Source organism: Candoia aspera, chromosome 15 (assembly GCF_035149785.1).
Source record: "Candoia aspera isolate rCanAsp1 chromosome 15, rCanAsp1.hap2, whole genome shotgun sequence".
Classification (NCBI taxonomy): Eukaryota; Metazoa; Chordata; class Lepidosauria; order Squamata; family Boidae; genus Candoia; species Candoia aspera.
The window spans coordinates 5784149-5810201 of NC_086167.1; the positions used below are offsets into that span (position 1 = coordinate 5784149).

Sequence of the window (26053 nt, forward strand, 5' to 3'; positions counted from 1 at the left end):
CCCTGGACCAGATATGACTTCTGGTTTTCCAAATGAGCTGGACTCAGCTGCTCCAACTGTCGTGGCCAGTGGTGAAGGAAGCCGAGAATTGCAATGTATGGTTTGAGAGCAAGGGGCGCATGAGAAAAGAATAGGGCTTCAAATGGATGGGTGTGACAACCATCTTGACTTTTTTGACCCCTTGTGGAAATCCTTGTTTGGAAAGCCATTCCCCTCTCTGGCAACTAGCAACATATGGTCACATTTTATGCCTCTGGTTCATATAACAAGATGGCGAACAAATACTGAAAAGTGTCAGAACAAGGATGGGCAACTACCAGGCCAAATGGAGCTTTCAGCCCCATATATTTGGCCCTCAGAGCTTCCTGAAATCCCTGTGTTGAAATGCAGCAGCAGATCACCCAAAGATGTGGGACCCCAGTGGTTTCCAGGGGTGTGACAGGGCTTAACATGCCTATAAACTTAGCAGTCTGACCTGTAGGAAGGATCTTGCCCCAAATGCTACGATAAACTCTCTCTACCCCCGTTCAGTGGGGCTGTGGCAACACGTCTGCTTCTGCTGGGGGAGAAGTCACTGAAAAAACCTTTTTTAAGCGATGGATTCTGGCAGCTGAAAGATTGCCTGCCTTTCATACTAGCCAGCAGTAAACTATAAGTGTTTGTGTGTGTGCACATACAGATACACAGACCACACAAAGACAGACCCAGCACAATGCAATAATAACATTAGATACCAAATAATAACATTAGATATCATAAAAAGACACCAAATAAACTATTATTAAATTAAACTAAACATTAACTAAAAGGGATTGTTCAAATTTCAAAAATGCCTGAGGCTTTGGGAGGGTGTTTAGCCCCACAAAAAAGGGCTATTAAATTATTCCAAGTGACAAAAGTTCCCTGCAGTTAGCAGGAAAATATTGGTTCCCTTACTTTCCCATACTTTCTTCCCATACTTTGTTTTATTTTAAACATATATATATATATATATGTTTAAAATAATGTTTTATACATATATAAAATCTCCTTAACTTTCATTCTCCTTTAAATATCTGTTAAGGTGCTGGACTCTCTGGCTGTTTTAAGGAAAATAAAATAGGAAACCAGAGAGTAATTTTGTGTGTGTGTAACACAACCCTGAGATTCAAATAAATACTCTGGTATTTCCACCTCAAACCTGGGTGGAAAAATATTTCAAGAGAAGCTAGTGGCCTAAAAGTTAAGATTGCAGAAGAAGTGTCAGAAGCCCTCCATGTCTAGCAAGTCTTCTTCTCTGCATGAATCCAGGGGATGGGAAGGGAGATCCGGGGAAAGAAGGAGAAGGAGAAGGGGAAGGGGAAGGAGAAGGAGAAGGCCAGAGAGGGCAATTTAGTATCACGTCTGCTTGAGGTGGCAATGTCCCAAAGCTTGGGCAGCATGGCTGATGACTCTTTTGTATTTTCGGAGTATCTGGCAGCCTTGTCGTTTTTTCTCAAAGTTGTCACTGCTGGAGCTACTGCCGTACGTCACATCCACGTGGTCGACCTTGTACTCGGAGCACAGCAGGCACGTGAGATTGGCCAGGAGGCCGCTGGTGTTGTTGGTGGTGTTTCTGAGTCGCCGTAGCAAGTCTTCCTTGTCACTGTGCAGGATTTCCTGGTCGCTGGTGATGTTGCCCAAGGAGGCGTTGAAAAAGACAAAGATCTTGTAGAGGTTGATCAATATTTCCTTCTTGTGACTGGTCGGGCTGACAAAAGGAGGAAACGTGTGGTCAGGTTCACAAAAGACATCCAGCTCCTTCTTCTCGGTGAAGGGGGGGCCTTGGCTTCTGAGCTGCTCCAGAGAAATGGGAGAACCAAATTAAGGGGCGTAAGAAAAGTCGGTTTCAAAAGACAAAGCAAAAGACCCCTCCAGTTTGGAATGCAACCTTTACACCCACGTTCTGAGTGTGAAACATGATTTGAACCTTCAGAATCCACCTGCCACCCTCACCCGCAATATCGGTCACAAGAAGTGATGTTCTGATAGCTGACATGCGTGGCGTTTAGGATCTGGCCTACAGTATTTCTGTTTGGTGAAAGGTAATCAAAGCCTGTGAGTTTTCGACATTTTGAGATTGCAAAATCATGAGAGATTTGGGATCTCCCAAGATTTGGGGTGCAGGGGATACAGTAATAGCCAGCACCAGAATTCTTATCATCCCTGCACTGATTTTAAAAAGCCGGTTGCATGCTTTCAGCTGGTCTCTGACCCCTTCTACTGTACCTCCCACCTGACTAGCACTACAGATAGTCCTCGCTTAACAACCATTTGTTTAGTGATGGTTTGGACTTACGACAGTGCTGAAAAAACCAACTTACAACCAGTCCTCACACTTACAACTGTCGCAGCATCTCTGCAGTCACGTGATCACGATTTGGGCGCTTGGCACTTGCTTTGCTTTTATGCCCATCACAGTATCCCATGGTCACGTGATTGCCATTTTCAACATTCCTGGCTGGCTTCTGGCAAGCGAAATCAACAGAGAACTGTGTGATTCGCTTAACAACCATGTGGTTCGCTTAACGACTGCTGCAAAAAAGGTCACAAAATTGGTTCGGATTTGCTTAATGACTGCTTCACTTAGCAACCAAAATTCCGGTCCCAATTGTGCTCGTTAAGCGAGGACTACCTGTGCTATCCAGGCTGTGTTAAACCATGAACCTGTTACTTAGAATAGAAAAGGTTAACAGAGATAACTTACATAGCTCTCAAATAACCCTGAAGCTGACATGTTCAGACGTGACACCAGGCACCGGACTTGATCAAAGACATGGTGTTTGCAAGGACGAACATCATGACACATGGAATTGTTGCTCTCCTGGTGCAAAGGTCTCCCAGATGAGAGTCTGCAGTGTGTGGTCAGTAGCATGGAGATGACTCCTAGTTGGAGGACAAAAAAGAGGGGGTGAATTTTTCCAGTAGTAAGAAAACTATAAAAGCTGGTGAACCTCAGAAGTTTGGTTTTCTCACTTCGGTTTTCACTTTCCATCCTTCCTGTCATTCTGTCCTAATTTTTCACTCAATTTACAATTTTAAAAAAATCACCTTTGTGTTTTTTACTAAAGTCACATACTTTATGGAACACATGGATTTTTGTTCATATTTTTCTAATGTAAAATATTACTGCGGACCTTCCTTGAATTGGCAAAAGTTCCTAGATAAGTAAGGCAAAGTGGAACTAGCTTTGAACCACTGCTTTCTGCTTTGCATATACAACAGCTTTGGGGAGGGTCAATTCACACTAAAAATGCATAAAAATATAGACTACAGGTAGTCCTCGCTTAACAACCATTCACTTAGTGATGGTTTGGACTTATGACAGTGCTGGAAAAAAGACGCAATCAGTGCTCACGCTTACAACTATTGGCACATCCCCACAGTCACATGATCACGATTTGGGCACTTGGCAACCGGTTCACATTTATGATTGTCACAGTGTCCTGTGGTCATGTGATCACCATTTTCTACCTTCCCAGCTGGCTTCTGGCAAGCAAAATCAATGGGGAACCACGTGATTCACTTAACAACCATGTGGTTCACTTAACAACCACAGTGATTTGCTTAACAGCCACCACAAAAAAGGTCATAAAATCAGGTCAGATTCACTTAATGACCACTTTGCTTAGTAACCGAAGTTCAGGGCCCAATTGGGGTCATTAAGTGAGGACTACCTGTACACTAAGAAGCATTGCTTCAGTACTATTTTGTGCATCACACAGTGATAAACCTGGGCTTGTCCATGTCTCTGCAATCTTTGAAAAGTTTGTGGTACTTGTTTTCAAATACCAGTTACTGTATTCTCATTCTCACTTTATGCTAAAACAACTCTGGGCAGCTCACAGCAATAAAACTATAAAAACCATAAAAACATATAAAAATGAAAAACCTGGTGCCATGATCAACCCCCCAGGGTTCCCCAACAACTCTCTGCAGGCTCCATAACTCTACCCCAGTACCTGCGTAAAGAGCCAGGTTTTAATGGCCATCTGGAAGGCTAAGAGGGTGGGGGCCTACCAGGTTACGGGGTGGGGGAGTATATTCCATAAGGTAGGGGCAGCCACAGAAAAGGCATGGTTCCTAGGTCCCACAAGATTGCAATCTTTCAGGGAAGGGACCTGGAGTGTGCCCATCCTATCCAATCTGGAGGGACCGGCAGATACCCTCAGGGAGAGGGCGGTCCTGCAAGTAATCTGGCCCTAGGGCTTTAAAAGTGATAACCAGCATATTGAATTGCACCCAGAAAGCAACTGGGAGCCAAATGGGAGCTTGCACAACAGGGGAGTAATGTGGGCAAACCTAGAGGTGCCCAACACTGTGTGCGCTGCTGCATTCTGGACCAGTTATAACTTCCGGTGGTCTTCAAGGGCAGCCCCATGTAGAGCACATTGCAATCATCCAGATAGGAAGTTGGAACTCTTTAGCTTGGAACAAAGAAGGATAAGGGAGATATGCTAAAGACATATGAAATCATGCAGGGCATGAGAATCTTTCTCCCTTTATCCCAACCAATGAACTTGGGATCATCAATGGAAAATAATGGAGGGGGATTTAGGGCCGATAGAAGGAACTACTACTTCTCAGGGCTTGAAGGGGCTACACATATGGACAGCTGTGTCTCCCTTCCTGAATCCAAGGCAGTGGTCTTGGTTCCTGGAAAACAACAAGGAAAGCGAAATCTTGCTCTCCAGTCCAAGCTGGTGAGCTTCCAAAGGTATCCATCTGACCACTCAGAATGCAGGACTAGATGCTCTTTGGACTGACCCTTCCAGGGCTCTTCTGAAGTTCTCATGTCTGGATCCATGGCTTCAGGATGTAAGAGAGGAGAGAGAAGGCCCAATATGGGAAAGGGAGGAAGAGGCTGAAAGGGAGGAAGAGGATGAAGAGGTAGATCCAGGCCTTGTGGTCCTCTTGCCTTCTGTATAACACAGTTGTTGACCCATCACATCCATGCCACTTGCAACAAAGACATGACAGCAATATCAGCCACCGTACAGGTACTCAGCCAGACTGAAGTAAGATTAAATTAAATTGCTATTAAAGACATGCTGCTTTTCATCCTGTGACATCCAACATGGGCATGCATATTAGCTTTGCTCCAGTTCAAGGTGCCGTTTGGGTCACACTGGTGTTTTGATCCTGTTCAGACTTGCGGTTCGAATTTTTGTCGAAACAGCCAAGAAAACCCCAAACATCCCATCGCTGCCCTCATTCAGAAGCCCTGGATTTGATTCGTCCAATCGACTGGGCAGACCGACGTAAAAAATTCAAAGAGCGGATCTGATTGCTTTGCCCTGGGCATAGCCCTCCAAGCTGATGCTTAGCGTAGCCCTAGCGCCCAGCTATCCAGAAAGGTGACAAAGCGAAAAAGAGGATCCAACGGAGATGGAAGAAATCCAGAGGGAGAGATGTCAAAGAGGGTTTCTGGAGGAAGGAAGAAAATTTGGCAAGGAATTTGCCAAATTCCTTGGCAAGGAATTTTTGGAATAACAGGAAACTGAGCAGAGTCTCGAGCCCGGGCGTGCACATTCAAAGACAGGCACACCTCTCACAGAAGGGCAATTTGGCAGCAGATTGCACAAGAGCCAGGGAATCCTGACACTCAGAACTGTGATCTGTGAGCAAAAGACTGGGAAAAAGGTCGCGCAGAAACGGCAGTCCAGCCAACGGAGTTTTCACATCACAAGACAAAGTTTGGCTGCTTGTCGAAGGCTGTGAAGAAGGGGAATGAAAGCGTACAGGACCAAATTGGGGCTGGCTGTTTGGTGTGGATTTTAAGGCAAAATCAGTGGCTGAGCCATTCCCGAACCCATCTTCTGATGAGAATACGGCTTTGTTCACAAAGATATGCGAACACTGGGGAAGGTGCCTAGCAAAAGTATCTGTTCGGTTAAAATAGGTACCAAAGTACGCTTATTCAGTTAATATTTACTTCTTTCGGAGCATCATAGAGTTGGAAGGAAGCTAAGAGGTCAGCAAGACCAGCCCCCTGCATGAAACCAGCAACACACTGCATGATTCGCTACGCCATCCCTGAGAGATGACTATCCAGGCTCTGTTTGACCACCTCCAGTGAAGGGGAAGAAACCATTCCATGCGGTGACATATGCCACTGGTTGGCAGCCCTTAGCGTCAAGCAGTTCTTCCTGATGTCTAAACTGTATCTGCATCCTTGAAATCGCATCCCATTCATTCTTCCTAGGGTTGAGAGGGAGAGGGACTGGCCCAAGGTCACCCAACTGGCTTTGTGCCTAAGCTAAGACTTGAACTCACAGCCTCCCGGTTTCTAACCTGGTGCCCTTTCGCCACTACACCAAGCTGGCTCTCACAGTGTCCTTGGTCCCCCATTTCCTCTTAAAATCAACACTTTGTTAAGGAAAGCAGCTCACTGTGCATGACCCAGGCATTTTCCCAGCAGTCAGGAATAAAGAAAAGAAGAAAAAGAAATCTTTTCCAACATCATTTGGCTAGATGCCCAGATATTTAGTGGAACTAGGCCCAAGCAGTGGCACATCCTCGTGTTCATGGTAGGAAAAGGAACCGTGTAAAAATTTGAGACCCGGGTGTAGTTCCAGCCACATACCTTGACAGCGTCAATGAAAAGCTTAAAGCAAAGTTAAAGCTTGGGAAAAGGTTTTTTTTTTACCTGCAAAGATGATTCTCATTGAAGGTTGCATCCTAGAATGACGTAAGAGGCACAGCAGCTCACAGGATACTTCATTCATAAAAGTGATGCCTAGAAAGGAACATCTTGACTGGTTATATACTGAGTGAGACATGGGAGGGAATTCATGTTGAGATCATTAATTACTCTGGAGGGGGAAATATTTTCTCCTCCCCCCCTAACAATTTTTTTTAAATACCCAAAAACACATAACCAACTTTTTAGTCAAGAAAACCGGCTTCATGCTTACATCACAGATGACTCATCACAGCAAAAAAAATCAAACGTTCCCCCCTACACACACACACACACACACTTAGAATCATTTCACAAGCATGAATGGAAAAGTATGGGTGACAGATAGCTTGACTGCCCCCTGGTGGCGTTGCGTGGTTTTAGGGAATAAAAATACTAATATTGTAGTAAAACTGTGGAGAAGACAACAAAGTACAAGACTCTTCTGAGGCTTAGAGCTGGTCCACCTTGGAAGTTCTAAGCTTAGTTTTATTTTCAGAAGAGGGTCGTGAGATTGACTGGTCCAGACCTTGGGGGAGAGTTTCACCCTTAAAGAGACCTTTAAACTCATTTTAAATGGAGGAATTTTCTAAAAAGTCAGCCTAATATGTGTGGCTGATATGAAGAGAAATTGAGGTTTCAGATTTAAGCAGAGTTCGTTGAAAAGATTATCATCTGACTGAAAGAGAGCTATACATGGTCTCCTGTTTAGCTGTTCCAGAAAGACAGTGGCTAAAAACAGAATATTCTATACAAATCTGAGCTTTCGACATAGCCCCTAAGTAGCGTGTTGCCTGGGACAATAGCATAATAAATACCATTTCTGAGGCAATGGGTCCACTCAAACGATCCCTGATGGGCTACCTTCCTTTCTATAACAACTCTTACCTTTTTTGAACAAAGTTAGCCCAATGCTAGGAATTCACCTCTCACTCTGTGTGTGTGTGTGTCTGTTGGTAAGTTAAGAATTTGTGGTGTTTGTATATGATGCAATGTAATTATTTACAAAAGATATTGTTTAGCTACATTGGATTATGGGGATTCACAGCACTCCTTTTCAGGTATATTTCTTAACCATTAGTCAGAAGTTCTATATTTACACACCAGGGAAAGGAACAGACCACTTTTCATGACAATTAATAGCTATGAGCCCCCGTCCACTCTTTCTTGTAAAATACTTTTCCAGGGTTAAAACTGTAAGGCTGCCTTCAGACAACCCACTTAATAAGATTAGTTAAAGACTTAAGGCTGTATCTACACACATGCTATAGATTCGGTTAGTGTGAATTTTGATTTGCTTGGGTGACTATATCGTTCCTATTTCAGGAGTTACATGTAAGTTGACCTTTGCACCTCTTAGCTGGAATTCTGCTTTCTTTTGCTGGTGGGAAAGGGTGGAGCCCTCCATCTTCATGTGTTGGACAGCTGCTGGACTAGAGATGGCAAGGCCTAGGATCTAGTCCACCTTCAGTCATGGAAGTTCCTGCAGGACTTTGAGCTTCCTTCTCAGCACAAGAGCCAGATGTGGTCTAGTGGCAAAGGTGTTGGACTTGGAGCTGGGAGATCCAAGTTCTGTTCCTCTCTCGGCCATCAAAGCTCATGGTCTCTTAGTCCAACCTACCTCAACAGGTTGTCTGGGGGGCAATGAAAGAGATGGTGCTATGGATGTCACCTTGAGCACTTGGAGGAAAGGTGGGGATAGATATAAAATAAATGAATCAACATACTTCCAGAGATCCTAGCTACAGTGGCCTTGTTGACTAGGAATTCTGGAAGCTGAAGTCAATACATGTGGACCTTGAGTAGGCTGTTCTTGCTGCAGGGGAGGGGGCGAATTAGAAACTAGTTTTTTTACAAATAGCTCCAAAACTCTCAGAAAGACATATTCACACTTCACACTCATCATATTCCAGGTGTCCTTCAACCAAATGTCATTCTGGAAGACCGTCTTCTAGAGCAGCATTTGCTACGTTCAGATTTTGCCACCAGGCTCCCTTGCTTACTCTCATGCTCTTTTTGAAGTTTGGGTTGAAGGTTTTATGGAAGGATTTGACCATGATTTTTCTTTTAATAACACTTTTTTTTTTCAGAAGAGAAAGTCTCAGAATGAAGCATCAGGGATTCTACCACATTATGGAAAAGCTTGAGGTTAAAGCTTTTAGATGGAAGGTGGTTAAAAAAGAAAGAAAGAAAGAGCAAGCTGACCTTTCAGTCCAACTGACAAAGAAAATTATGAATAATTTCAAAATTGTTCCCCAAATGTAAATTAGAAAAGGAGGCATCTTGGGTAGATACTGGGGCTGCTTGAAACAACATCTCAGGATAGGTGAAGGAAAGAGCTTTATTTAATTTGCATCTGAATGTGAACTTACCTAATTGTGCACTTTTGAACAGATATACAAACTCAGACTCTCTTGTCTTTTAAAATTAATATACATTGATCATAGAGAGGTGATAGAGATAGAGAATAGATAGAAAGAGGTAATCCTTGTTTAGCAACCACAATTGGAAGTCGTAACTCAGTCACTGAGCGAAGCAGTTGCTAAGTGAAACAGCAACTGTGCTTATGATCTGACTTGAGCTTTCCTTTGCTTTACAGACCTGTGAAGGTCATAAATGCGAGGACTGGCTGCAAAGTTATTTTTTCATCACTGTCATAACTGCGAATGGTCACTGTCAGAGGCAGTCGCTAAACAAGGACTACCTGTAGATAGATAATAGATAGATGGATAGATAGAGATAGATAGATAGGATAAATATAGGATGGATAGGATAGGATAGAATAGAAACAGAGAGAGATGATAAATACAGGATAGGATCAGGAGAGAGATACAGGATAGAATAGGATAGGATAAAATAGAAAGAAATAATAATTCTATTATTATTCAGAATAATTCAGAAATGTTACCCCTTCCTGAAAATCCATTAATTATTGTCCCCCAGGCCTATCTACCTTCAACAGGAAGCAGTAAACAACAGGCTGCATCTGCATATAGGAAGTACTTAATTGAAGCATGAGAGCCTAATCATGATTTGTTTGGGTCGGCTGGAGCGGCACTTTGATTGTATCGCTTTGCTACAGGGTGGATTAAAGAACATCTCTGGTCTTCAGCAATCAGGCCGTGACATAATTTCAAGTGGGCAGAAAATGAAAAGGGGCCATTCAGGAGACAGGCTCGGGTGAACCACTTGCCTGATTCATTGAAAGGGGCTCTGACTGAATCAACTTAAGCTTCGGCAAATTAATCTACCCACCGAAGTTTGCCACTGAGATTTCTGGATTTTTCCTTCAAGTGCCAGGAGTCCCCGGAGTTGCTCTGTCAAAACGTAACAAGCCATGGCGTTATGGCCTTTCCATGTCTAGACAAGGAAACACGCCAACTGTTTGGGAAGTCAGGGGAAGAGGCTGGTTATTTGGCAGCAAGACAAAAATTTATCCCTCTAGGCCTGCTTTAGGCTGATCTCAGCCCTGCCCTATTCCTCTTTGTCATCCAGAAGGCTATTTCCTTCCCATTTCCACCTCTTCAGGTTCCTTCTGCACCACTCTTTGCATACCCTGCCTTCCACAACAATGAAAAACAGTGCCTATGGAACATCGAAATATGTGTACATGTGGTGTGTGTGTCCCTGCATGAAAAGAACTCGGCAATAAAGTCCTTGGAAACACCACCATCAAAGCACCTAACATATGTGTTATAAGGGAACAACCTGTTGCAAGAGGCTTGTGTAGGGCAGGGAATCTCACTGGCTCTTCCATTCACACGTAAAGAACTTCTGGGGCATGGCTCTTCCGAGAAACTGTTGGGAAAGGGTGACTTTACAACACAGTTTCCTTCCTGCCAAAACTCCATTCCCTTGTTATAGAAATGGGCTAATTGCAGCTCACAAATCTGACTTTGGTTTTTTTTGCTTTTATAGCCCACAGCAGGTCTTCTAGGAATGAAGCTCAGCTCCTAATGACTCTGTTGCTGCGTCCCCATTTTCTGGTCAATGATACAAAAGTGATTGGCCACTGCCTTCTTCTGGAGGTTTATTTAATTTCCCAGTCTAGCCTTGTTATCCAGGTGTTTCCTAGGGGGTTCTCATCCAAGGACCAACCAGATTGGACCCTGCTTAGCATTTTCAAGGTCAGCCAAGATTGGTAGAATGAGGCACCTCCTTCTCTTCTTCCTCCTGTGGATTGTGAAAATCAACAACATGGTTTCTTAAGACTTTGAAGGGAACACCTATACATGGATCTCTTAAGCTTCTTCCAGATTTCTCCCCCCAAATGATACATGCAGATCTTGGGCCCCCAAATCTTGTCCATCCTTGCTTTACAAAGTACATATCATAGTGGAGAATACAGGTAGCTCAGAGTTGAACTGTTGGGTTCAACAGTTCAATCCTGTTGAACCTTGCTTTTCTTTATTTTTCTTTATTTGCTTTGTTGAATTTTGAGGCAACCCAATTCCAGAGAACTCTGAGTGGCTTTTGTTGTTGTTTATTCGTTTAGTCGCTTCCGACTCTTCGTGACTTCATGGACCAGCCCACGCCAGAGCTTCCTGTCAGTCATCGCCACCCCCAGCTCTCCCAGGGACAAGTCCGTCACCTCTAGAATATCATCCATCCACCTTGCCCTTGGTCGGCCCCTCTTCCTTTTGCCTTCCACTCTCCCCAGCATCAGCATCTTCTCCAGGGTGTCCTGTCTTCTCATTACGTGGCCAAAGTATTTCAGTTTTGCCTTTAATATCATTCCCTCAAGTGAGCAGTCTGGCTTTATTTCCTGGAGTATGGACTGGTTTGATCTTCTTGCAGTCCAAGGCACTCTCAGAATTTTCCTCCAACACCACAGTTCAAAAGCATCGATCTTCCTTCGCTCAGCCTTCCTTATGGTCCAGCTCTCGCAGCCATATGTTACTACAGGGAACACCGTTGATTTAACTAGGCGGACCTTTGTTGTCAGTGTGATGTCTCTGCTCTTGACTATTTTATCGAGATTGGTCATTGCTCTTCTCCCAAGGATTAAACGTCTTCTGATTTCCTGGCTGCAGTCAGCGTCTGCAGTAATCTTTGCGCCTAGAAATACGAAGTCTTTCACTGCCTCTACGTTTTCTCCCTCTATTTGCCAGTTATCAATCAAGCTGGTTGCCATAATCTTGGTTTTTTTGAGGTTTAACTACAATCCAGCTTTTGCACTTTCTTCTGAGCACCTTACATGAACATAAAAGTAAGAACAAAAAAGGAAGTATGAGAATTCCTGAACATCCAGAAGGAACAAACACAATACCCCTCAAAACACCCAAAGAAAAACCAACAGGGGTTCAACAGGCACCCTATACCCCCAGGCCTAGGAGCAAAGCCAAGTTATCAGCAACTTTCCGAACACCATCTGAGGGGGAGTCATATAGGTTTCTGGGGGGATGCTATTCCAGAGTGCAGGTGCTCCAACACAGAAGTACTGACTTAATAGCTATTGATGGCTGATGGCCCTGAGCTTTAAGTACATTCTGTCTAGAAGCTATGAATGCGGGCATAAAATTGGTGCAAAAGAAGTATGGGGGAACATGTTACCCAAAAAGTAGTAGCTCCCAAGAGCATGGGGGTTCAGAAAGGGAACATCCCATGCCCAATACACTTTGAATAAGCCTGGGGGCAAAGTTATCACATGGCTGGCTGGGGAATTCTGGGAGTTGAAGTCCACACATCTGAATGTTGCCAAGGTTGAGAAACACTGTGTTAAGTCTTTCTAGCTAGTGGACGTTCCCCACTAGCTTTAGTTTCTATTTCTTCTTAAATAATGCATTTTCTTCAGAAATACTATGAGCAATCTCATTTCTAAAAATTTGACTGTGTTATCAGTGTAGGCTTTCACGTTCTTATATGTTTTGATGCCCGGTGGCTAATGAAAATCTCTCTCTCTCTTTACATTTATAAAAAAGAAAAAAGTTATGTTGGTCCATGAGAAAGACAGCCAAAATCTATCACAACCCAAACTAGCTATGTTGTTTCAAAAGCACAGAACAGCGTTAAGGCCATCTGAAGATTTAACAGGACGCAAGGAGGTAAATTTGCCCCAGCTGCAGTTGATCATTTTCAGGCCAAAGCAATTATACAATTGTTGTAGAAGATTCAAATTGGTCCATCCTCATGCAACTACAAACATGTCCAATCAAATTTCCTTAGGGCCATAAACCCCAGCGTCAGGAAGGACGGAAGGAAGGAAGGAAGGAAGGAAGGAAGGAAGGAAGGAAGGAAGGAAGGAAGGAAGGAAGGAAGGAAGGAAGGAAGGAGAGATAGAAAGAGGAAGGAAGGAAGGAAGGAAGGAAGGAAGGACGGAAGGAAGGACGGAAGGAAGGAAGGAAGGACGGAAGGAAAAGAGGTCTTTAAAATTAGGTTATTGATGTTTAAGCCAAGAACGCATCCCTAAAAAATAAGATTTATAATAGTTTAAATCATCTGCTACCTTTGATGTATAAGTAAAAATGATTAAAATTATTATAAATCTCTTTCTTTCCAATGATAAATAAGAAGCCCTTGATTCCACTAATGCCTGGATGATATTCTTTAACCCAGATGAGCAACGGTACTCAAAGCTTGAAAATTGGAAATAACACTAATTACTTGAAAGCCCAACGGTAGTTGCACAAGGACCAACTCTCCCTTATTCGTTGTGGGATGAGGCCAAAGGGAGAGTTTTAGGAACACCAGAGCCGGGTTGTGCATTCATCGCCCTCTCTCCCACATTACTGAAACTGCCACCCCCTGCACGCACGCACGCACACACACACACAAGATTAAACTGATAATTATTTGGGAAAGAAATGCCTTGCCCCTGCTGATTCAGTGGCTTCGTAAAGGAAATATGAGATCAGCATGAGCTGTGGGCAAGGCAGATACTGCAGCTGTCTGAAAGAGCTTTGCCGGCAGAACACTGACCAGAAGAATGATCTAAGCTGAGCAATTTCACCAGATGGGAAAAGGTAGGAAGGAAAAAATATTTGCATAAGGGCCGGAAGAGGGGAAAGAGTTGGAATGCCCGTCCTATCACAAGTTCTGAGCGGGTGAACAAGAAAGCAGGATGCCACGACCACACCTGGGGCAAAAACTAGAAAGTCTGTGGGCAGATGCTCGAATATAGCCATGCAAGCAAGTACTTATAGAAGTGTGCTTGGGGTAGAAGTCATCCCTCCAAATTTCCCACCAAAATAACCACCCCACCAAAATAATGGGGCTCCCACACCCCAGCACGTTGGGACCACAACTTCTCCTGTTCTGGTTCCTTGTTTAGGAGGATGTGACGTAGCTGGGTTTGGTCAACGTTACCCGTGGAGACTTCGTCCAACATTGGGAGATGCCAGACGAGGCTGTAAAGCCAGTTTAAACTTCGAAGAGCTGTGCCGCGCACCGCTTTGAAGAGCTGATCCATGGAACAGCTTCCGATGGGAGCTTCGCACAACGCTTGAAGTTTGCCTGGGCCGAGAATGTGGTTTGTTGTGGTCCCCAGGCATCTGAAGAACACCAGGCTGGGAAAGGCAGAGGGCAAATCCTCATCAATCCTCCAGCATGAGAAGAAAGCAGAGATGGAGGATCCCAAATTTTAAATAAATAAAAAGAAGCATCCAGGACATTTCTGGAAAGTCCATCCCACCAACTTTCTCTGCTTCACCTGAGTGGCAGGAGCTTTCTCAGCCCCAGGAATGCCCAACTCGTTCTGAGCCAAGGGGGAGGTTTGGCTTTGGAATAGCCAGTTGTTGCAGGGGGGGGGGGCAAAATAATGGGTGGGGCTAGGAAAAAAAATCATTGGATTTCATTGCAGTTAAATAAAAATGAAGCAGCACAAATAAGATACCTTGTTTTCTCGGGTTGTGTATTTTAATCATTTTTCTCCTCCTATCATGTTAGAAACTACAATTTGGTTGGTGTCAACTGGGGAAGTCTCCAAGGGCCAGAGTTGAGGACATCAGATTACAGGATGCATCTCTGTTTTAGCAGCTGAAGCGTAAGAGGAGAGGCCAACAAATGAATTCAGGGTGTTTGTACACAAACAGGGTGCACATTCTTTGTCTCTCTCTGTCTCACACAGACACACAAACACAACAGTCACACACACAAAGACAACCATGAATCCAAGAACTCATACTAGGCTTCCTAAATATAATGCTCTTCTAAATCCATTGCTGCATGATCATCCAACCGAAGACCATGTGACCCCTCAAATGTTTGATGTTTAACTCAGAACCCCCATACAGGACAATGGGATGGACAAGTTTCAGTCTTTTGCAGAACTCCTAACTCAATGGCAGAGCATCTGCCCAAATTTTCAGGTCACCTCAGAAGAATTTCCCACCTTAAATGCTGCCAGCCAATGTTGACATTACCAGGCTAAGTGGAGTAGGCTAGATAGAAGCCCTCAGCTGACCATGACTGGTCCACCCCCCCTCAAAAAAAGCAAAGCAGGTTCAGATCTGGATAGTACTTGGATGGGAGACCAAGTAGGTTTGTAATTGACTTAGCTTGTTCAAATGCAACCAGAATATTGTCTAAACTCCAGAGGCCTACCATCTTAGCTTCCTTTCATTCAGATGCAATAGCTTAAGTCTGTTGGCAGTTACAACATCAGCCTGGTTAATCCTAGCTGATAAGTTTACTCCTTGGAAGAAAAAGATAGCATCAGACCTGTGGCCTATCACCCATTTCTGGATGTTCTCAGAGTCTGAGAGGACCATCCCCGATATTAAACACTGAGTCCTTCAGCTGGATTTGCAGATAGATAGAAGCAAAGCCCTTATACACAATGATGGCCTCTCCCTGGTAGAGCTTTCTCCTTATCTAATTACCTCTATAATATCCTTTCTGTCTCACACGGAAATGTGTTTTTGTTAGCCAGGCTCAATGTCATTGATGGTCTTGGAAGAAAGGTTCAACCATGCCTCACCTAAAGATGGTATGTGTCCTTGTCTGGTTGGGACTATGACACAGTCTTGGACATTTGTTGCTCTGTCAACCCTGGTGTTCTGAATATATAGCACCCCTCTGTCTTCCTGTTTGGAGCTGGTCTGGTGAGGAGAATGGTCTGTTTCCTTTAACTAAGAGATCTGCAGAATGTCCAGGATCTGGATTTAGCCTTGGCAGTGCTCACTGGCCAATTTAATTTCTGCCCAGATGGGCTGTAATTCTCTTTATTTCTCAGTCTCTCCCCCACCCCCACCCCCAATTTCCTTTTGTATCACTACAGTACCTGATATTTCAGATCACAATAATGAAAGATCACAATATCCAGATTAATGGGATGCAAGATGGTGGCCGTTTAAAGTTCCAGTGAGGTGGTGCATCTGCAGCCTTGAATACAATATGGCATACCTTATGTTCTTTGTTATTTTATGTTGGTTGGTCAATGACCATAATAAAGAATATTCTACCTATCTGTGGCATGCAGGGAAATTAAAAAAGCCTGGCACATATTCTCAGTATCTAATTGCTTTGTTTGCTTGTTAAGGAAATCCACAGTGAGACTGTAGTCTGATAGTGATTGGATGCACAAAGACAAAGCCATGGTTTATTCTGATGATTTTTTTTTAATGCTCCATAAGAGCTAGATTCCCATAGTGCATTAAACCCAAACCAAACATGCCATATTATGGCCTAATATAATGTATCAAGCCAACCACCGACTATCAGGTAATTCCCCGGGCTATCAGATCTGGCAGCAAAAATCAATATGACCAGGAGATGGCAGTAAGGAGTAACAGACAACTTTTAATTCTTTGCTGCCATCTAGTGATAGCCTGCCTTTTGCAGCTTGGAGTTGGTAACTAACAACACACTATGGAAAATAGAACTTTCTTTGAATGTCAATATCCCATTACATAGTTTTTCTAAATGCTTTGATCTGTTGGGCAGGCATGGGGAATCTCTAGAAGTTGTTGAACAAAAACTCCCAGCACCCCTTGCCATTGACCAAATAAGTTGGGGCTCCTGGGAGTTGTTGTTCAGCAACATCAACCACAGCTCCTGACACCCTGTTCTGTAGGAATATCCACTGGCACAGCATTTCTGCAGCTGTTTTCTTAATTCTCCAAACCACCATGGGAAGGTCCTATCAACGGAGCAGTTGGGACAGAAAATAAGCAAGAGCAGAACTGACCAGTGAGAGATGAGATGGAATTGCTCTGCAGAGATAAAGTCTCTCCACCACGCCTACAAGGGGATTTGTTGCTGGTCCCATCTGGAAGATGTCGTGGCTCAAACAAAAGCCAGAACATAGCCAGTGTCTGTGTGGTCTCAGTAGGGAGGAAGGAAAAGCTTCTGCAGGACACCTCTGCATGCATACAGCAATGAAGTCATCCGCAGTCCTGCTGTTCAAACTAAATTAGATTTCGGAAGGGGAATTGGGCAAGGTATGATCAGTAGCCCCACCTCCTCCAGGACAGGACTGTTCTTCTCCTCCTTCTGACTCAATTAGCCAGACAGCCAGTTTGGACTAGTGGTTAAGGCGCTGGGCTAGAAACCAGGAGTCTGTGAGTTCTAGTCCCACCTCAGGCACGAAAGCCAGCTGGGTGACCTTGGGGTAGTCCCTCTCTCTCAGCCCAACTCGGTGCAGTGTAGACCAGCCTCCTCGTGGTGCACCCCAGGCAACGTGACTTGTCACGGCTAAACAGTCTACACCTCTGGCTGCTGGACCTCACAAGGATTTCCCAGCAAGAAAAAAAAAAGCAGCATGAACACCCAACTACTATGCCACATGATTAAAAAAAAATTAGCCAGACAAAGGGGAATAAAGAAAATGGAAGGAGATGCCACATTGTTCATCTTGGTCATTGCTTGGTTGCTCCAAGTAGGATGGTGAAACAAGAAAAAGTTGCAGAACTAAGAGGATCAGAAAGTCCTTGGGGCAGTCCTAAGGTCAAGATGGGCTTTGATAGGCAGTGTCCAGCTATACTTACCCCTTACCTCAACCTTGTAGGAAACTCTGTGATGCACAAAATGCATCCAGGATCACGCCTTGGCTTCCCATGGGACCTTATTCTTATCCTGTAGACGGAAACTGAGCATCGAACAGCATACTGACCCCAGATTTTGTGCATTTCAGAACATGTGATGGGGAAGTATCTGCCTTTACTAACTTCTTTACTGAGAAACCCACTAAGTTTCTGAAGAACTCCAGTGTTTTAACATCTAAACTCAGAGGGTGAGGCAGTGGAGGAAGACATGACACAGCTCTAACCCAATAAATACTTTTCCAACAGATGCCACCAGAGTTCATTCTGACAATTCTGCAAATGGCCATGAGTGGGTTCATCCAGTGGGCTCAGCTGTGGTTTGGTTAAACCTGGTTTCCTGAGTAAACCGTAATGGTTAGGATTGCACAACACGCTGTGCCACAAACCCTGGTTTCGAAATCACAGTGGTGGGGTGCCAGCAACATGCCCAACCAAAGCAAATCAAACCCTGCTTGTATGGAGTAGTAGAATGCAACCGCTTGCTTTCTGCCGGAATTCATGGCATCAACTCAGGGTAGCATGCAGCATCCAGGGGTCAGGGTAGCATGCCTCCACAGTTTCAGCAGTCTAGTGCGGTGTTTCTCAACCTTGGCAAGTTTAAGATGGGTGGACTTCAACTCCCAGAATTCCACAGCTAGCCTTGCTGGCTGGGGAATTCTGGAAGTTGAGGTCCACCCATCTTAAACTTGCCAAGGTTGAGAAACACTGGCCTAGTGTATGCCACTGAGGGTGGTACACAAAGTGATCAGTATTGGAGGGATCCTGATTTTGTGTCACCTACTGATGCTGGAGAACTTCCCGTAGCTGGCACTTTCCCCAAGGTGGGTCCTCATCTGGAATCGCCTAAACGGAACAGCCACCATTCCTGTGACTGAAATCATCTCCTATCACACGGGCATGATTTATTTCACTTTCCCTCCGTGATGACTGGGTTAGAACTGCCAATCAAAGCATAAAGCAAGAATCTCCTCTCAGATTATATTCCAGAGGAAGGAGAAACCAAGGAGAATTTGGGAGGTGGGGGTAGAATGGAATGAGAGAGACCAAACCCTTGAAACCACCCATCACTCAGTGACAGATTCGTGAGTACAGATTTGGTACCCAGGAAGTAATTAATCATCTATAGATATGCTCTAATATTAGAGCAGTGTTTCTCAACTGTGGCAACTTTAAGATGTGCGGACTTCAACTCTCAGAATTCATGGCTGGCTGGGGAATTCTGGGAGTTGAAGTCCAAAGTGGCCACAGTTGAGAAACATTGTATTAGAGGAACCTGTTAATCCAATTCTTTGCTTAAATATTAAGAAAAGTGACTGTGCTGTTCAATATCTTCCCTGTGTTTTGCTGGTCACATAACCTAAGAAAGAAAGGAAGGAAGGAAGGAAGGAAGGAAAGGGAGGGAGGGAGGGAGGGAGGGAACAAACACATTCCCATTTGGTGGTAGAAGGAAAAAGTAATAGATTCTTTAAGAATATCTTAAGGGAAAGAGATTCTCTCTTGGATTTTATTTATTTATTGTGTTTTATCATAATTGTCTTATGAGATTTTAATGTTTATGTTTTGTGTGGGATTTTATTGTAAACCGCCCAGAGTCCCTCTTCTGGGGGAGATGGGTGGTGGCTAAATTTGAGTAATAAATAAATAAATAAATAAATAAAATAAATTCTGCTTTAATTTTGAAGAAAGCAAGAAAGTTTCAAAATTAGAAACATAACATGAAAGCTAACCTCAACCAGCAATGAAAAGCTCGGCGGAATTTATGCATCTTTGCAGATTTCCTAAATGTTGAGAGAGGGGTGGGTGGGTAGATGCAACTCCCAAGGGCGTGTGCTCCATAGCCTGGGAGCAAGGCAGGAGAAGGCCTTCTCCCACCTGCCAGAAGATGAACCCCGGGTAGCAAGGAACATCTTCAGGAGACCTCTCCTGCAATTCCTAAGGACCTCACATTGGGATGGTATTGGGATTCTACGTCACGTGGTTGCTCCTTATGGCAAATGTCTCTTTTTTCACTGTCTCCCACTTGCTACAGTAAAGCTAACTGTGCTGTTTTCACAAAAGGCATAAATGAGAAGTTGCTATTTGGCACTGCATTATGCAGGCTTGGGGGTTGTCCACTCCCAGCCACGTACTGGTGTCCTTGCACAAAAGGCACCCATCTAATTTTGCGTAATAAAACCATTTGTATAAAGAGCACCGTCTATCCCAGAGCAGTTGATATCTTAAAGTGAATCATCTGTGCATGCCACAGATTTTAGACATGCCGAAAATTAACAGCAGAGCACCCATCTTCTCGTCTTCCCCATAACAACCTACACCCAAGCATTCCAGTTGCAAAGAACGGTTGATTCATGGACCAGGACTGCTGCATCATCAAATTTGCACATTCCTTCCACACTGCAACTGTTCTCCTTTATTTTCGCACCCCCCAAAACCTTCCACAGCCATTTGAATCCAACCTGAACTCCATTTCTTCCAACCGTGAAATGCTGAAAACATGCAAAGATGACCTGGAGCCACAGTAGGTCTCTCTCTGCTGATCAGCTGAGAGTGTTAAAAATGCCATACAGTCAAGTGCTTCACCACTCAGACTAAGACAGTTCCTGACATCAAAAAAACGCCCTCGCTGCCAGCTGAAAAGGAAATAAAACACCGCTTCTCTCAATCCAAGTTTTAAGGACATCTTGTGTGCATTTCTGTTCCATTTGTTGGAAAATCTGAGTGGTTGAGAAAAGGAAGAGCTACAAAGCCAACAAGCCACCTTTCCTCCATTGCGTTCAACAGCCCTTGTGATGCAGAAAGCACAGCATGTCCTCAGGAACAGGATGCTGAAGCTTTGTGGGGTGGGGAGGAAAGAGAATCTAGGAGCTAGGAAGTGGGGGCAAAGCAAGAATTCCCACCAATAGGAAAATGGACTGTCCACCGTGTTGCAGAGCTGCAAAGCCGCAGAGAAACAACCTTGCTCAGATTGGAAATAAGCCGCAATGGAGCCACAAACAATCAGAAACAGCAACTCAGCACTCAAAGCCACCTTCATGCAAGTAATAACAACGACGACAATAACAGCAACACATTCCACTTTACCTTTTTTGTAGCTTTCATATTTTGGCACCAACCCACGCTAATAAATGCTGTTCTTCCACCACAATCTGGCTTCCCAGGGACAAGCGGAGAGGCGTTATCTTGTTTTCATGGTCCTTGATCTCAAATGTTCTCTTGGTTGAAGCTTGGATTGAATGCAGAAAAAAAAGGACCCGCCAGATGAGACTCACATCCACACCCTGGAATAGCTGCCCACAGCTGTTAAAAAGGAAGGGATCCAGAGAAGGCGGATGTTCCAATGCAAAGACACTTTGTTTCCCCGCAGAAGACTATCAGAAATCCTCTGGCTGTTCCTTTTCGGAGACCTCCTTTCTCTTGGTGAGACCGTCTTAGGATCCAACTCTGGGGACGGTTGAGGCCGTTGGGGATGCCAAGGGACAAGAGAGCGAACCATTCAGGTTTGGATTCTGCCCAGATCAAGCTTGGGTGGAGATTCAGGGAGAAGAGAGTTCTCAGAGGGCGAATTGGAATTCACGTCCTCTCTAAGGGCTTCCGTCAAGAGTAAAACCTTCTTACTGAATGACTCACCATTCAGCTGATCTTTGCTATGCCTGGAGGTTTCATCCAGCAAAAGAGGGAATAAATGACTGCTTTTATCTCATGATAGCAAGTGAACACCAAGGGTGTTTGACTCACCTGCCATCCTAGTTGCTACTAGTTGCTGCTCCATGGATTAAGCAGAGGTTCTCCTCCACCCGAGTGAGTCCAGCTTTAACCAACCTGAAAAATCTCAAAGATGGTCTACAGTGAATATGGCAAAAAGAATTATTCAGAAAAGAGGGTTTGGAGTGGAAGTGCCCAACACCATCACCTTTCAGAAACTGTGCATTTCCAGCTCAAGCGGCTTGATGTTGGGTTGGTGGCCTGGAATTCCAGGGAACAAGGGAATAAAAAAGAACAAAAGAATTTTAAAAACCCAACGAAGCTACAGTCTGCTGCTCTCCGTCTGCCACATGTCTTCTGACTGATCCACCTGAACATTAGGAAAATGTCCTAAAGATCATTCAATAGCAGAACTCAGAGGGGTGTTGAGTTCCCCTTCCTTGGTTGAGTTCCAGCAGAAGTTGGACCATCTCTGGCAGGGATGCTTCAAAGTGGACTCCTGTGCAGAGCAGGAGTTTGGATTTCATGTCCTCAGAAGCCCCTTCCAATACTGTGATTCCAGGACCTTCCCTGATCTTCCTTGCAGCCGGTTGGTGAAGTGTGTTGCTATTGGCAGCAGACTGAATAGCAGCAGGTGGGAAAGGGCCAAAGTGCTTGGTTACAAGAGAGACCATCTTGGGAATGAAGGTATACTCAAGTGTAGATAAATAAACTGGGTGGCCTTGCAGCCATATGAGTAAAGTTGAGTTGCGTCAAAGAAATCACATCCTTCAGTACGAAGCTCCCTGCTCAGGAGCAACTCATGGCTGGAAGCAATCTTCCAGACTTGTTTGAGTGGCTTCTCTTGGACCCTGATGGGCTGTCAGATCACCTTGGGGTATCATAGACCAACCTCTATTATTGTCTGAACCTTGACTTTGGTTCTTGCCCTTTGTGACCTCAACAAGGAAGCTGAGTTTTGATACCCGGACTGACTTCCTGATTACTGTTCCGTCTACCCCTCTGGCTGAGAGTAACTCTTCTGGAATTAAATACTGGACTGTGTAACTCCTCTTTGGGACAGGACACCAAGGGCCATTCTGAGGTGGACAGCCCACAGACATTTTATTTCACTTTCTTGAACTATCGAGAAGCATTCCCCTCCGTGACTTTGGACAGATCTTTTCTAAAGCAAACACAGCGAGTGACTGTAATCATATCTTGAGATAGTAGTGGTGGCATATTTGCCTCGCAAGTGTGTTACCCTGAGGGAAGGCATTCCTTCATTACGGTCCCTTTTAAAATATGTTAAACTGGGTGCTGTTTGGTATGTTATTGTTTTATTGACTGCTTTTATTAGCCCCTGCAGCTATCCGTACCTCATTCTCCCTGCTTTTGAGTTTTTCTCCCATATCCTACAGGTAGTCAACCAAACTGCCTTCCAGATATTTTGAACTTCAAGACCCACAGTTGCTCTCATGGCTCATGTTGATTGAGGCTTCTGGGAACTGTTGTGTTGGATCACCTCTCCCATAATCACTCCAATGGGGAAAGCCCCCAATTGTCTACCCAGCTCTAGGCTAAAAGCAAATTAATTCCTAGGATGCCGGAGTTAAAAAGAACAGCAATATCTTGACTCAACTGGTAGAGGGAAAGATCAAAGGGCTTGGGGGCACCCCAAAATTAGCAGTTTATTTTTATATATACCAAAAGGAGAATACCGAACCTTAAGGGAAGTGGGGGGGGGGGGAAATCCCCAAACAGCTCAATCAAGACTGAAAAAGCTGATTAACTATTGAGGGAAGGAGGAAGTGGGAATGGAATTAAGTGGCCAGAACGAAGTGTCTGGCTAACTGTAGGAACTCAGATCACCAGCTCTCCGGTCCCTCATGGATGTATTCACATATCATGGCAAAGCCCCAGCGTCATATTATTGTGCCGTAAGACATCTTGGGTGCCTGCTTATATGTTCCTTGTACCCGCCAAATTCTCTGCTCTATGAAATTCTATTTTTTTTAAAATTAAAAAAAATTGTTTTAATTTAAAAAACAGTTTAATTACAACAAAAAGGAAACAGAACAAAGCACTGTCCTCAAGATTCAGGCAAAAGTATCTGGCCACAGAAATTCAAATGACCATTAGGTGGCAACAAATCAAACCTTTTGCTGCCCTCTAAGGGTTGTCTGAAAATTTGCCCTCCGGATAAGGTAGCCATTATCAAGCACAGCTTACATTCCCAAGAATGTCTCTAAGCACCTTATAGATACCAGAAGCAATTTTAGAAAATAAAATGGTGTCTGGGCAGTTGCAAAAGGTGGTCTATGGTTGTTTTATGATTGGAGTCCCTACAATAAGTCATATTTTGCTTAGCTATGGTTTATGGAGTATATCGGATCAGGTCTGGGAGCATATCATCATCATCTTTTTCACACAGACAGATGCTTAGGCTGGATGTGGCATTTTTGTCCACCTATCAAGTCCCTCCCAAGGACCTAGGATAGACAGATGTTGTTGTTTAATAATAGCAAAGGTATCATCCCAGGATATCAGCTGTTAAAGCTGCTTTTTGCAGTTGATTGATGGTGATTTTGTCAATGCCAATGGTGTGGTTGTTGTTGTTGTTTTTACTGTTTCAATTTGTATGGCTACCCATCTCATCTAAGCAACTCTGGGTGGCTCACAGCAGGTAAAAAACAAGTTTAAAAATATACAAACGTATAAAAACCATCCATAATCAATTTAAAACAGAAAATCATGATCAGTGGCAAAATTCAACCTGTATCAGCTCAATACACCCATTGTAGAAGCTTTCCACCATTGCCAGAGCCCCAGGCATGGCAGCATAGCCATGTCATCAGGTCCTTCCCAAAGGCTGGGAGGGTTGGGGCCAATCTAAGTACATTAAACCATAAATCATGGTTTAGAAACCACCATCACTGTACCAAAGCCCAACCAACTGCATTCCAGCTTGGCACAGTTGAATCAAACAAGTGACTCACTAAACTTCATGGCTGAGATTGGGCTGATCCTGCAGCTCCCCACACTTAGCCTGGTTTCATACATACAGAGCTTGAAAGAGACACAGTTGGGTGGATTCCCATGTTAAGCCAAGCATGAACCTGGCCACTGAGGCAAACGACTAGCTTTTTGCTAACCTGCTACATTTAATTATATTTGCAGATTTTTGGAGAACTGAACCCTTGCAGGACCTTCCACCAACCACACTATCTGGTTGCCCCATAAAAGGGTCAACTTGTTCGACAATCATGTTTTATAAATACAGCCATTAACCCAGGTTTAGGATTTCACATGTGGAGAGAATCCAGTCTATAGGAGAACTCAGCATTTTGTTCCAGATTTGCTTGTTGTCAGCCACCTTATACGTTGTAGGAAGAACTTAGGGTACGGATGGAAATTAGTCACATAAGTCAATAAAAATAAAATATGTATTACAAAGGTGTACTTTCTAACTTCTAGTTCTAAAATTGAAAAGAGATGGAGAGAAACTTTATTATAATATACCAATCTCTCTCTTGGTCCTATCTTTTTCTTTTTTTTTTTTAAGAAACAGCTAAACATTTTCTTAATAAGAGAGTGTATTTCTTGAATACTTGATATTGGTCCTGGTCACCCGGTCCTTTGGCAATTGCACAAGGGCAAATCTTAGAGAAGACATAGTATTTATTCAATCTAGATAGATGAGAGAGACAGAGACAGAGACAGAGAGAGAGAGAGAGGGAGAGAGGAAGGAAGGAAGGAAGGAAGGAAGGAAGGAAGGAAGGAAGGAAGGAAGGAAGGAAGGAAGGAAGGAAGGAAGGAAGGAAGGAGAAAGGAAGGAAGGAAGGAAGGAAGGAAGGAAGGAAGGAAGGAAGGAAGGAAGGAAGGAAGGAGAAAGGCAGGAAGGCAGGAAGGCAGGAAGGAAGGGATAAGGATGTGAATGCCAGCTCACTTTGTTAAATCAGAATGTCATTGCAGTTTGGAAAATCAAGCCACGGTTATTGAATAAAAGCACTAATTTGATTTAACTTTCTAAATCTATTGGGGGGGAGAGTGCATTTGCACATATCCAAGAAATCCATTGAATCAGTTTAAAAGCATCCAGACATATGTATCAGATAATTAAAGCCATATAGTTCAGATATTTGATTTACAAATCTCTGGATCAAATATTCACACTGTCTTCGTATATTATTCCCCAGCATTTCCGCCCCTGGCAAATTGAAATTAAGCACTGAGGGCAGTGAAGCTTTACATCTGGACAATGGGAGTTTATTGGCTGGGATACTAAAGAAGAAAGTGTTGTGTGTGCCTTCAAGTCAGTCTTGACTCCCGGTGACTACATGGGATGTCCTTGTAGTTTTCTTGGGAACATTTTTGGAAGGGGGTCTGCCCTGGCCTTCTGCTTCCCAGGGCTGAGGGAGAGGGACTGGCCCAAGGTCACCCAGCTGGCTTTGTGCTTAAGGCAGGACTGGACCTCATGGTCTCCTGGTTTCCAGCCTGGTGCCTTTAACCGCTACACCCAACTGATTCTCAGAACATAAAGTAAAACACCTTAATTCAAACTGACTACATATATCCTTTTTAGTTTTGTAAACCTCTATTATTTGCATGACACAATTATTGCAGGGTGCAGCTACTTTGGGTTCTTCTTTGACTTATATTCTAGGGCAGTGTTTCTCAACCTTGACAA

The 26053-nt window shown here is 43.9% G+C and overlaps 2 protein-coding genes across 2 annotated transcripts in view; both read right to left on the bottom strand.

Annotated features, from left to right (window-relative positions):
• TBC1D10A (TBC1 domain family member 10A) overlaps window positions 1–26053 on the bottom strand; it is a 470628-nt gene that overhangs the window by 356141 nt on the left and 88434 nt on the right. The window lies entirely within an intron of this gene.
• Window positions 1378–3025, bottom strand: LIF (LIF interleukin 6 family cytokine). The gene is made up of 3 exons (XM_063315788.1): window positions 2995–3025; window positions 2726–2904; window positions 1378–1815 (listed from the first exon to the last, which is right to left on the bottom strand). Exons 1-3 carry the CDS (start codon window positions 3023–3025, stop codon window positions 1378–1380), a joined length of 648 nt encoding a protein of 215 aa, XP_063171858.1.